Source organism: Hesperophylax consimilis, chromosome 16 (assembly GCF_061612785.1).
Source record: "Hesperophylax consimilis isolate HC1 chromosome 16, BYU_Hcon_1.0, whole genome shotgun sequence".
NCBI lineage: Eukaryota > Metazoa > Arthropoda > Insecta > Trichoptera > Limnephilidae > Hesperophylax > Hesperophylax consimilis.
This window is the reverse complement of record NC_142851.1, coordinates 21,790,121-21,802,981: the sequence shown is the minus strand read 5'-3', so window position 1 is coordinate 21,802,981 and position 12,861 is coordinate 21,790,121. Positions and strand designations below refer to the sequence as shown.

Below are 12,861 nucleotides of genomic sequence, written 5' to 3'. Positions count from 1 at the left end.
GCTGGATCTGTTGGACAGCTCATCCTCAGATGATGATGCCGCCAACTATATAATTATAAATGCTATTTATAAACTTTTTAGATTTTAAACAATCTGCGCGTAAATAGCGCATTTTCACATAACCTCTCCGTCGAATCAGGAAATTCGCAGTTCGCACGCCGATCGACGAAAGCGACATATAATAAATTATTGTAAAATAAGCTCAAGTCAAAGTCAAAGGGCGAAAATTTGTTTACTTCAAATTCAAATATTGATTATATTTATATTTTAAATATATGTTAAGTATGTTTGCCAAATAAAGTTTTTTTTTTATGTTTCTAAATTTACTAGCACACATGACGATATGAGCTAACATAATAAATAAGAAATGCATTATTAGGCTGCTTATGTCATGGCTGTCAAAGGGAACACGGAACTTAGTCGGTAGCTCCGCAATTAAAATGACCCCCTCTCCTTTTTACGGCGGAGAGGGGGACGCATAACTTTTCAAATATCGCGTCGGGAGCGGTTACGTAAAATAAATTCGGTTAGCGAAGTTCAGAAACACACTTATAGCGCGTTATCTTTTTACGTGTGTCGGGTCTGTATGGGATTGTATGGCGAGCGCTATTGTGCTTTATATTATCTGTTGATGTGAGCTTTGCGTGTGGCAGCACCATTACTCAGATGCATCGCATCAGATGTCAACTGTCAAAACTGGTTCAACTTCATTGTGTGCGGTGTACCTACAAGCTCGTACAAGTTATAACAAGAAGTCATACCTGCACGTAACTTATAAACTGTAAAAATAATCATCATCTTCGACATTGAAAGTTATCATCCTAGCTGTGAGGTAAAAATAACTTTCTTACTATTTAAATAGGTTGTGATTGTGATGAACGTTTATTTTAGCGAATTGCTTCGTTTACAGAAAGGGGCCTTCCCGGATTTTTTCTGATTTTTTCTGATATTTTCTAGGTGCTAATAGTGGATTCAGACATTTCAATTTTAGTTAATCAACTTTCTGTTGAATGACACTTGAAAGCATATTGACAAGTGTCCCTCTTTCAACAAAGTTGATCAAGTTTTTTTAAACAATTTTAACTATTCAATAAAAGTTGAAAAACTAAAACTGAAACGTCAAAACGCCACATAACCGATTCTAGCTCCGTGATAAATGATAAGTACTAATTCTCAATTTAATATCGCGAGTGACCATTGAGGTATAGATAGAACTAACATTATTGTTCGAAGTTAGGGCCACAAACATCGGTTAACTGTCCGCTGTGAGATATAACCAGTGTTGTCAACTCAGCTCCATTAGATCTAGCTCTTAATAATATGGTTCAGCTTCTTAGCTCTGATTTAGAATATTCTAGAGAAATTTATATATATTGTGAGAAAATGTCGACACTAGATACAGCAGACTTCAGTCAGTTAAAAGCATTCGCCGGACACAGCTCTAACTTCGAAATTCCTACATGCACTCTGAGATATTGTACATACATGTCGTACTGGAAAGATAGGGAAAGCAACGGTATAACCTTTCATCGGTAAATAGGGTTTTACCCTTATCAGTAATGGTGTAAATTGCCTTTTTTGTTAAAAAACTTAAATAGCCCTTGATAATGGCGCAGCGGTAACCCAAATGCTCCAGAACATGGCGCAGCGATTCCACCGGGGAATAATATTTTACACTGATTTTGCAAGGAATGTAAACACTATTTATACATAACTCAATGCGAATGGCTCGCTTTCTGAAAATGAGAGGTGCAATTTTTAGGAATTCATGATCGACAGTTATTCGATCTTTGTACGTTTTTGTGATCCCAAACCAGCCCGTACATTTTGAGTATGTACTAGTTGCATGTTACAACTAACCAGAACAGAGGACCAAACACCAGTTCTAATGGTCATCTTATCTATTCATTTTAAATTTGGATTTATAATTTAATATTACACCTGATTTATTTAACTTTTTTGATTGACTGACTATATTGAGAAGATAATATCTACTAATGAAATGAATATTCCTTTTAGATCTTCGAAATGGAGTCAAATGATAACTCTTCAATGGAGTGCTGCACCTTTGCTAAAGTTTATGTGAATGGCAACGATAACGATCCCCATTACATCATCGGCTTCTGGGGGGATGACGTGAAACTTACGTTGGTTCATAAAGATGAATTCTGGAGAGGAAAGCTTGCCCCAGAAAGATTCAGTCTTTATTACGAAGCCCTAAACATATCTAAAGAGCAGTATCTTATAAACACTAAAAGCGCTCTGGCAACAAGTTCTAAAGATAATGAATATATATTTGAATTTAAAGAACACCAGTTGATAATGAAAAAAACTGTAATTGAATGCAGTATTACTCTTCAACATGGAATCGTTGATTTTAATGAACATTTCAAAGAAGGAGGGAATTCCTTATTAATCGATACTTTGCTGCAAATGAAGGAACTCTCAGATAAAAAGTTAAAGCATCGAGAAAGCGAGTCAGAAGAGTTGGAGAGAAATTTGCGAAGTGTGATAGGCAAGTGCGAAAAGTTCTCCAAGTTGAAGCAGGGGATGGAGGAAGACTTGTACATCAAGTTCATGAGTTTATTGAACAATAAAAAAGAACATTGTGCCAAAATGGAGGAGTTTATCACCAGCGTCACAGGAGGTAAGAATACTTATTCATTTACTTTACCAAGATATTGTTTTAATCCATCGGCGTAGCCAAGGCCAGCCCAGTGCAGGTGCCGACTTGCCAAGAAGCCGAGGTGCTGATAATACCCAACAGTTAATACAGAGCCCTTGATGTTTTTAGTAGTGCCAGGCGCCGATTGACTCATGGCAGATCAAAACACCTAAATTATTCTTTGGTTTATTTTCAAAACAGTAATTTTTGATACTAGTACTACTAGCTGACTAACCATCACGCCATTTCTGCGCAATGGTAGATGAGATTGAACGCCACAACTCTGTCTTGGCGCTTGTTCCATGCTTCATCCCATATAGTCAAATATGTAATATTCTCTTATACTGACTCAAGTAATTCACTCATTTACTCCACTTCTTCCATCAAAACAAAAAAATACATATATTATATAATTTTGTATTGTATTATCCATACTTATTTTCTGAGAAGATAATATATTATACTATTGACAGGGCCGGCCTTGAGCGAAACGGCGCCTGGCGCGAGCAAAATTTTGGCGCCCCTTGTCAAAACCAGTAGAGGCCTAGGTAGGTGATTACTGTAATCAATAATATTCGGATTTATATTTTTTGTGCAGCTCCATTTTTACAAAAAATAATCTCATTGGCGATGTGTTCAGACTGAGTATTATTTTTGTATTATCAGCACCTTGGCAATTCGTCGCCCGCATGGGGCCGGCCCTGACTATTGATTAAAGATAAGAGTCACACCTTTAATGCATTTAGATTAATGTTAAGGAATGTAATTTATCTACTGTGAAAATATTGATATCTATTAGTTATTTTGACTAATTCTAAGAATTAGGTGGCTATAATTTTACATATATATTACAAGAAAAAGAAAAACAATAGTTTCTTAACTTTTTACTCAATTTTTGGCTTCTTAACCCATTGGCCTCAAACGACTCCGTCCCGGCGGGTCTGGTGTCGTCGGCTTAAAAACGAAAAAGGGATACATTATTGACATCTGTGTTTAAAATTTTAAATGCCAATCGCTCTGTAGATAATTAAGCATTCATTTCGTAGTAATTGGCAGGACTCCGTTGGTACAGTTTTTTCCTGATATTTACGATTGAAATTTTGTTATATTTCAGCGTCATTGAATTTTTTTTTAAATAGCGTGTGGTTCGGGAATTGACAAGCTTGTTCGTAAAATGCATGGTGGGCGGCTAACATCAGCCCAAATTGAAATAAAATATATTATGGTCATAAGTATGATTAATGTAAAACTTTTCTTAATCCAATTATAAAAAAAAGAAAAAAAAAATGGTTTTTATAAAAAAAATATTTTTATATCCTCGTTTAATCATATTATTATTATTTTTTAAAAAACTGCATATATTTTTTGCATACTTTAATTCAATGAACGAGTAAATTTAAAAAAATTGTTTCGTTTGCATGTTTAGTTTAAAAGTTATGTAAGATTTAGTACACCACTGCAGATTTAAAACTTCGGTACAAAACAATTTGGAGGCCAATGGGTTAAAGTGTCCAACAAACTTCCTTTAACCCGTCCCTCTACCCACCATACAAAGTAGAGAGCGGTGTAATTACTGCAATACTGATTGTAGATTCAGGGGATCTCTGCAAAAAATTCCAGTTTGTGAATTCATTCAACTAATACCAAAATAAACTGCAGAAAACCTATAACGGGAAAGTCCCCGCTGGGGTGATTCATTCTATGTTAAGCGAGAGTTGTTTGCAAACAAATTAAAATAGATTCAATACAAACACACTGTATTTAGATAATATCGGGATCCAGTGAGACTTTATTATAATTTGTTGGCTTATTGAAGGTGACTGGGTGACTAACTGACCAAGTGCATAATTGCCCAAAATACTCCCGAATTCAATGCTTGTGCATGTGCAACAGAATGAGGGGGTGAACTGTAATCGGGATATCATTCGACAAATAATTTTTTTAAAAAGGTTTGAAACGTTTCTGTGAATATAAAATTCGCAAACATCTTGGCAATGGAATGTGTCACTTGGATTCCTGTTGTAGTTTATAAATGACATTGATTTCGGTATTGTTGTTATTTGTAGAACACGGTAATTTATATAATATATGATTTGAGATTTTCACGGCCAAAAGTATTATAATGATTTACCTACTTCTTTAACCAACGTTTAAGACAGCATTGCAGTGTCCATCATCAGGGCAGATGTGTCATCTAAAGTTGTGGTGAAGTGTGTGCTTATGTATGAAGATGCGATACCGTGTTGCCAGCTCCAACCTCCTAAGAGCTGACATTAATATTTAATTTTAAAGTGGTTTTCTGCGTTTAGTTCTGGTGTAGTCGTCAATTACCAGATACCAAGAACTACTGAGCTTAGCTCCATCGTCTCTATTAACACACTTTGATCGGGTTATTTTTTCGCCGGCTGACCGCTGAAAACGGGCGAAAATAAAGGTCCCGCGCGAATTTGTTTAATTTGTTTTAAATCGCTATATCTTCGTAAATAATGGAAATATTTCAATAAAATTTTCTACATACTAACTCGGCATACCCAAGCTATATAATTTGTAGCTGAAAACCAAGTATTATTTCTAATGCAACATAATAAATCGAAAACAAAGTCATTGTTGAGTCATTAGTATTCAATTTTTTAAATATAAACTAGGTTTCAATTTTATAAAATTACAAATTATTATATTTTCACCAAGCCCAAATCATTATAAAAACAAAAACAATTGCCACTTCTCAAGTATCGTCAGAGTAACACATTATTACTCATTGAAATACCACGTGTGCAATTGCCTCTCGCACGATACAGCGGACCAAAACCATCGGAACGTGCTAATAATATTGGTTATTTTTTCAAATGAAATTTAAAATAATCACTTAGCGTAGAATGCTTCTCGTATTGCTCACATAATATTGTTTATTTTTTTTACCATACACTATTAGGTTTAAGTTTTTAATCACCTTTATATAATCAGTTACAGTTTACGTCTAAAAATTGTTCATCTAATATTTCCTTGTTCTTCCTCCATATCACTTTCTTCAGAATCACTGAACTGTAATGGCATCACTGACATTCTTCTCCTACAAGGAATTTCTTCATTTCTACTAGATTCTTCTCTTTCACTATGGAATTCAGGCAAATAATTACTAGAACAGGCAGATAAATTATCTTCGACGATTTCGTTATCACATTCGTAATTTTCAGAATCCATTTTGAAAGGTTTGAAAAAGCAAATATAAATATTATCTCCTCGGAACACAACCGTAGGACAATTTGCTTTTTAAAAACTGGCACGCACTTGTAAATATTTATTATGGTCCGCCTAACTGTGTTTGCCGATACCTGCTGTTTTTAAATGCTCGACACTCTCCTCTCGCTCGCACCTAGAAGTTGAGTGGGTGCGGAACAGAGATAGAAAGATTTGTTTCGGGTTTCATGGTCATAAAAACCCTGGTTCCAGGAATTGAATTATTAGAATAACAGAATATGTTATCTAAATTACTTATTTCGTTGATCTTCAAACGCAATACCTATCAAGTGTCAGGTGTTCATTAATAATGGCCATTTTAGTTGAAATATCGATGTACACTACACAAGACTCCAAGATAAATACAAAAAAAAGACTTGCATTGCAATTTGATAATTATGTACATATATTTATTATTTTTTTGATAAATTAATGTTTTATTATTATTATTGCTTATAAAAATAATTATGTACATATAGTTGGGACCTTTATAAAGAGATTGGTATATAATGTTCATAAAAAAACATCAGATAATTTCTTCTTTTCTGCCATTGAAATGAGGCGGGCGCAGAAGGTAGAACTACCCTTCCCGACGTTAAGCATCAATCGACCGAACGGGTAGAACTACTCTTCCCGATTAAAGTGTGTTAATATTTACGGGATTTTTATGAATTTCAATTGCCTCCGTAATTCGTTGTGCTCTATATGTTTTGGATCTCCTCAGTACTTCAAACAAATCCAAAGTAATGTCTGGTTTTAATTAAAAGCTCGGCAATTGCCGATTTGTCAGGGTGGCCGAGTTTACATGCTCTGAAGTGTTCAGATATCCTTTAATAGAGACGATGGAGCTAGCTTACTTCACAACCAGGCACTGTCGCCCACGGGTGGTTATGGTGGTAGATAGCCCTTGGTGTCACATCGAAAGTATGAGAGTTTGGTGGGGGTTGTTGAGCGTGAGTGGGAGTGGATGACGAAAATGTGCTTTGTTATGACTCGTTATACAAGCGATCGCTCGGGTTTTTGCAAACTTGCCATAGTATGCCAAAAATCACTTGAGTGAATGTACCACAAAGAATCCACACTCGAATTCTCAGAAGAATATGTACATATTTCACTGATACTGAAACACGGACCCGGCACAGTACTAACATGTGATGTTACAATGGTGTGATGAGCTATGTAATTGATATGTGTGATGTTACAATGGTGTCATGAGCTATGTAATTGATATGTGTGATGTTACAATGGAGTGACGAGCTAAATAATTGATATGTGTGATGTTACAATGGTGTGATGAGCTATGTAATTGATATGTGTGATGTTACAATGGAGTGATGAGCTAAATAATTGATATGTGTGATGTTACAATGGAGTGATGAGCTAAATAATTGATATGTGTGATGTTACAATGGTGTGATGAGCTACATAATTGATGTGCGAATGGACCATAATGGCCTCATTTTATTAATGAAAATGACTATATTGTAGGACTGCCAGATAAAACAGAAAGGTGTAATGAACCGAATCCAGTTTCCTCCCAAACATGAGATGATTGCATAAAAAATAACTAATAACACTCTCCCCAAAGTTGCTTGAATGTGAATGAGGTATCGAAGAAAATATGCTGCAGTTTGGGCAAAAGGTGCATTTTATTGCAAGATTTTACAATGTAATTGTTGCGATTCACCACCACTAGGTAATTAACATTATGACTCTTTTTGCAATAAGATATAAGATAAACAATATTCCTCTAAATAGCAGAATACTTTTTATTTCAATTCAAATATTTCCAAATGTAAGGGAACATTCTAGAGGCTCGGTCGCATGATTTGGGCGGTTTTGTGCTGATATGTTGCCGCGGCGAGTGATCGCTAATTTTTTTATCCGCTAGGAGACAATCATAGCGAGTAAAATAACTCAAATGTCCAAAAATACATGAAACAAATCAAAAACATTCAACATCTAGCGAATAACGAATTGTCGTGTTATTAAACAAGGCGATATAGCAGTGCCGCCTAGCAGCAAAGAGTTCACATGACCAGAAAATGTTCTAATTAAGTCACCGCTATGTTCAAAATCTGCTAATCGATTCTCTCACAATTAATATCTTGTCACATAAAGCAATTTCGTCACTACTATTCAAATAGTAGCGACGAAATGAGTCCTTGTGTCTGAGCCTTTAGTCTTCTACTTTCTGCTAAAATACTATTTTTTTTTTACTGTTATAACTAATTTTAAATCTTATTGTAGGCTGGTAATACATGCACTGCTGCAAGCAGTCGATATCGACAGCTTCAAGCAGTTACTTATTTCTCAATAAAGAAAAACAATACTCAACACGGCAGTCCGTGTATATTGACTGTTTGTAGCAATCTATGTTTGCCCTGCCTTAATCTTACCGTGTCTCCATAAAAATTCCAAATATATATGACTCATTTTCATTTTCGCAGTATTCATTTCCAAAAAAATAATTATGTGTATTATATTTTTATTTACCTCTTTTTCGTTTTAAAAAATGATTTCTAATTTTAAAACTTTGTTTCAGATACCAAAGTGTTCAAAAATGTTCCCGCCCTGAAAGGCACACCACGTCCAGTGCACGCCATGTCTGATTCCGATTGAGTTCTTGGTCCTCTTCGATTTTGCTAAAAATCGAAATAATTTCACCCCTTTGAAATGATGTGCTGTTTTATTGTGATAATGAATGCAAAAAAATAATTTGTGTAAATTTAGAGGGACCTATAATTTGATGAAAGACCTCTCAATATTATTGAGTCAATAGTAAAGTTATATATGTATATTAGGTACATGACTGGTTAGATTTTGTTTATACTAAAACATTAGTTACCATTACAGCTCAATAGCTAATGTCTAATGTCTGCACATTCGGAGTTATACTGTATTGAAAGTGATTTTCGTATTAGAATTTCGATTGTCCACTTTCAAGTCGGCATAAGTGCGAACAGAAAGACATTTGATGTAAGACCTAATACTATCAGATGTTCTGCTTACAAATACATATCCATTTGTGGGTCGATTATAAGTAAAGAGGGTGGATCAGCATGTACCCGACAAACTTTAATCACTGATTCCTGAGCTTATTGTAAAAATGTAGATGGCATTTTGGTCTCCAGTGACTTTTTTGTTTTCGCCATAAAAAAACCAGTAGGTATTGGACAGTTGGGTCGGGGTGAGGGGTTAAGCAGTTACTTGCCTGAGTGACCAATGATTAGAGACACCCATTCATAGCTTTATTTTTTTAAGAAATGTAGCATTAATTATTGAAAAAATAGCTTTTATAGCTTTAATTTTGCGTTTTCATAGCGTTTATAGCTAAATAGGATAACGTCAAGGAATGGGAGTCGGCAAGAGGGGAAAAAAAATTAAATTAGCAAAATCACTTGAACATGTTTATTGTATTATTATTGATTAAAACTCAATATGGCACATGTTTCTACAGTAGAGTGTGTCATGTTCGTTCTACGATCTGTCAATACAAGATTATGGCGACTAAAAAATCTTTCTGCGTCAACACTATTCACAGGGGCCTGCCTACACAGTCATCAGAGCTACCTCAGCAAATTCTCTGTGAACAACAGAGCTTTACAGCTAAGAGTAGCTCAATTATGTCTACAGTGACTCCATCCCTCACTTGCTCTACAAGCTGTCTTTGAAAATAGCTGTTACCTTCCAGGAATTTATTGTCATCAACAGATTTGAATGTTGGTGCAAGCCTACTTTTACTTGCTAAAAGAATAACGTCTGATTGCTGGACATATTCTGACCTACAATCGCAGGATTGAACATTTTACCTGCGTGCTCAAAAAATAGATTAGTGCTGTTGTCTTGACGGTTCAGCAAATGAGATGCCAGTTTCACAGAACTCTTCTGACAACTCTCTTATTTGGGTTTTTATTTTGGTTAAGACAACCTAGTTCTTTACCTCCTGCATAGCCTTTAAGGTTCGCTAAAAACTCCTTTTATCGCTTTAATTCGCGAAAATATCGTTAATGCTATGAATGAGTGTCTCTACCAATGATAATGTGTAAAAAGTTTTTTGTTATTTGATTTTTTTTATATTAAAATAATTTGCAGGAAACCAAAATTTCATTGACGTTTTTTTACTCCATATTTATTAGGTCAGGAATCACTGTTTAAAATTTGTCAATTAAGTGCCGACACACCCTGTATGTATTATTTCTATTGATGGGGTGGACCCAAAACACCCCATTCTCCTTTGTGTGATTGAATTAATAATGACATGTCAGATTTAATGACTAACGACAAAGCAAATCTATGTCACAATGCTAATATTACATTTATATATTATTGTCATATTTTAGAACTCCTTTAGTTATGGAATTATTATATTTATACATTTTTTGAAAATTAACCGTTTCTCTGTGATTTCTGTAGTCATGCCTCTGAGAGCTCCGCTATAACCTCTCTTTCTAATACATGCATTGTTTATGAGAAAGAGGGAGAGGTTATAACGAGATATCGATAGGTAAGTTAGACGGAGTATTAATGTTGACAAAATACTGAAAGTATTACATATTATGAAGCATTTATTTTTAATATTTTTATTTTTATTTATGTTGCTATTATTTGTAAGTGCTATTAGTTTTAATGTGACAATAATAATTTTGTTATATAGTCTTTTTTTAAAGTCATAATAATTTACGTAATAAATTTTTGGGTATAGTCCAGTTTTTGATATATATATTTTTTAAATTTGTTGCTTGCAAAATTATGTATCATTATATTTCCTAGTCTTCAAGTTGAACAAAAAAAATAAAAGCACTAAATCAAGTTTTTAATTTATAGGAGCAAACTAAGAAGTTAATTTATTCCGTAGCTTTTTATAAATTATCATTGAAATTTGCAATACAGAATTCTAAACATGCAATACTAGTTTTTAAAATTAAAACAAAACTTCTAAGTTTGGGTGTTTTTTGACTGATAAATAGTCTATTATTATTGACGTTTAAGGCCGACTTACACCTGTCAAGCAGCTTATTGGAGAGTAGAGGTGATCACATGCAGAAGTGACAGTGGGCGAGTCAGTTCATTGAGATTAGTTTGAAGTGATGTTAATGTGGTTTCGCGATGAAGGAAAAAAGGGATAAATGAAGAGAGTTTTACAACAACAAACGTCACACACTACTAAAAAATTCAATTTTTTTTTCTTTCACTGACTGACACGGCTGATCCGCCCTTGAATGAGTGGAGAGTGAGTGAAGCGCCGAGTTAATTATGCAGGTGGAAGAGGTACATACTCCACGGAGTCATTGAGCCTTGCTTCTATTCACTGTCTCGCCTGAATCACTTGCCCGCTGCTAGGCCGAATACTTACTTTAGTGACCACATCAGTCGAGCACTCGACAGGTGTAATTCTGGCATTAATATTTGTGTCTTGCAAAAAGTAGTAGTTAAGTGTAGTTCTGCAGAGTTGAGCTGCATCCTGCATGGTGAAGATTGCCAGAGGTTGATCAGAAAGCAAACCTCTGATGCGATAGGGCACTGATGAAGAATATTCTTTCCCTCATAATTACACATTGTAAATTGGGATGTTATCAGGGTATCAAGAAAAGTGCAATTGTATTTTTTACTTGTGCTCTTTTGAATGCTGCAGGCCCCATTGTTTATTAATCACATGCCATAAATAATAATAATATGTAATCCATATTTTTATAGTATATAGTTGTAAAATATGATAACCACCTATTATAGTCCAGTCAAGTTAAACATGAAAATGGGGTTGTGCTTGCAAAAGGTCCAGTCATTCTGAATTTTTTATATGTTGTTAGGACCTAAACCAGTATTAAAAAAAAAAATTTGCAACTTCGGAAGTGCTGTGCGAGCGGCGGTGGACCTAAAAAACCAGGAAATTTTCGGATTTTTTTCAGTTTTTGCTCAATATCTCAGTAAAGGAAGGGTCTGACCGGTGTAGTTGGTATGTATACTTTTAAAGTAGACTAAATTTTCTATAATTTGAGACTAAAGCAAGCTATATAAAACCATTGGTTTTCAAGATACAGTTCTTCAAAAATAGGCAATTTTTTCCAAAAAGTGAAATTTTTTCGAAATGGTCACTTATTTTGTAAAATAATTTCTAAAATACGCATCCCACGTCAAATATTATAGGAAGTAAAGTTGTTGTAAATTTAATAAGCTTTCATTTGAGACTAGATTAATACCTGTAGACTTAACGGTTCTCTCAAAAATGGCAGATAATCAAAAACAGTCATAAGTGGATTTTGGGTGAAATGCAAATAAACTGTTCTCACGTCTTTTTATGGTTTTATTTATTTTTGATGAAAAAAAGAAAAGATATTACATCTATCGGGAATAACGTCATCTTCAAACATTCTTTCATATACCTACATACTAAAATGCTTGTTCCAACATCATGGTACCTACCATAAGGACAAATTACATGTACACAAAAAATAAAACTAATATAAATCATGTGGGTATTGTGTCTTGGTTGCTAAATCATGTCTTTCTTTTTATCTTAGCTGGGAGAGGCGCCCAGTCTGTAGTCGGGTCATCTTCATCGTCCGAGCATTTCAGCTCCACTTCCGGGACGTTAATGCAAAATTTGCCACCGCATGACTGACAGAGGACTGAGCAGTGGAGCCCAGCCTTTCTACACGAGCAGCTCCCAGAGCATCCTTTCTTGCATTTAAATGAAATTTTTCGCAAAAGGGCAGGAGGTGCGGGATCCATCGTGGTGGGGATGGGGGTGAGTCCTTGAGAAGACAGCTTCCACCCCCATTCAGTGGGATTCAAGTTGACTCCCCGCCACTTCTGCACTTGGAGGTAGCACCTTGCTGCATGGTGGCCTGCAGCATCTTCGGTCGGTGGCAAACGGGCGAGGTTTATGTTTGTTGAAGTGACAAACGTCTTATACCTCAGGAAATCCAAAGTATCCCTCGCGATGTCACCCCCATATA

The 12,861-nt window shown here is 35.1% G+C and overlaps 1 protein-coding gene across 1 annotated transcript; it reads left to right on the top strand.

Moving 5' to 3' along the window:
• Positions 1 to 699: 699 nt before the first annotated feature.
• On the top strand, positions 700 to 12,208 carry LOC149416894 (DNA repair protein XRCC4-like). Its single transcript, XM_089641039.1, has 3 exons — positions 700 to 832; positions 2,020 to 2,647; positions 8,448 to 12,208. Exons 2-3 carry the CDS (start codon positions 2,029 to 2,031, stop codon positions 8,522 to 8,524), a joined length of 696 nt encoding a protein of 231 aa, XP_089497165.1. The 5' UTR covers positions 700 to 832; positions 2,020 to 2,028; the 3' UTR covers positions 8,525 to 12,208.
• Positions 12,209 to 12,861: the final 653 nt, after the last annotated feature.

Coding starts and splice junctions, on each gene's coding strand:
- LOC149416894 (XM_089641039.1), top strand. CDS start 2,029: ATGGAGTCAAATGATAACTCTTCAATGGAGTGCTGCACCTTTGCTAAA. Junction 2,648..8,447: donor TATCACCAGCGTCACAGGAG/GTAAGAATACTT, acceptor ACTTTGTTTCAG/ATACCAAAGTGTTCAAAAAT.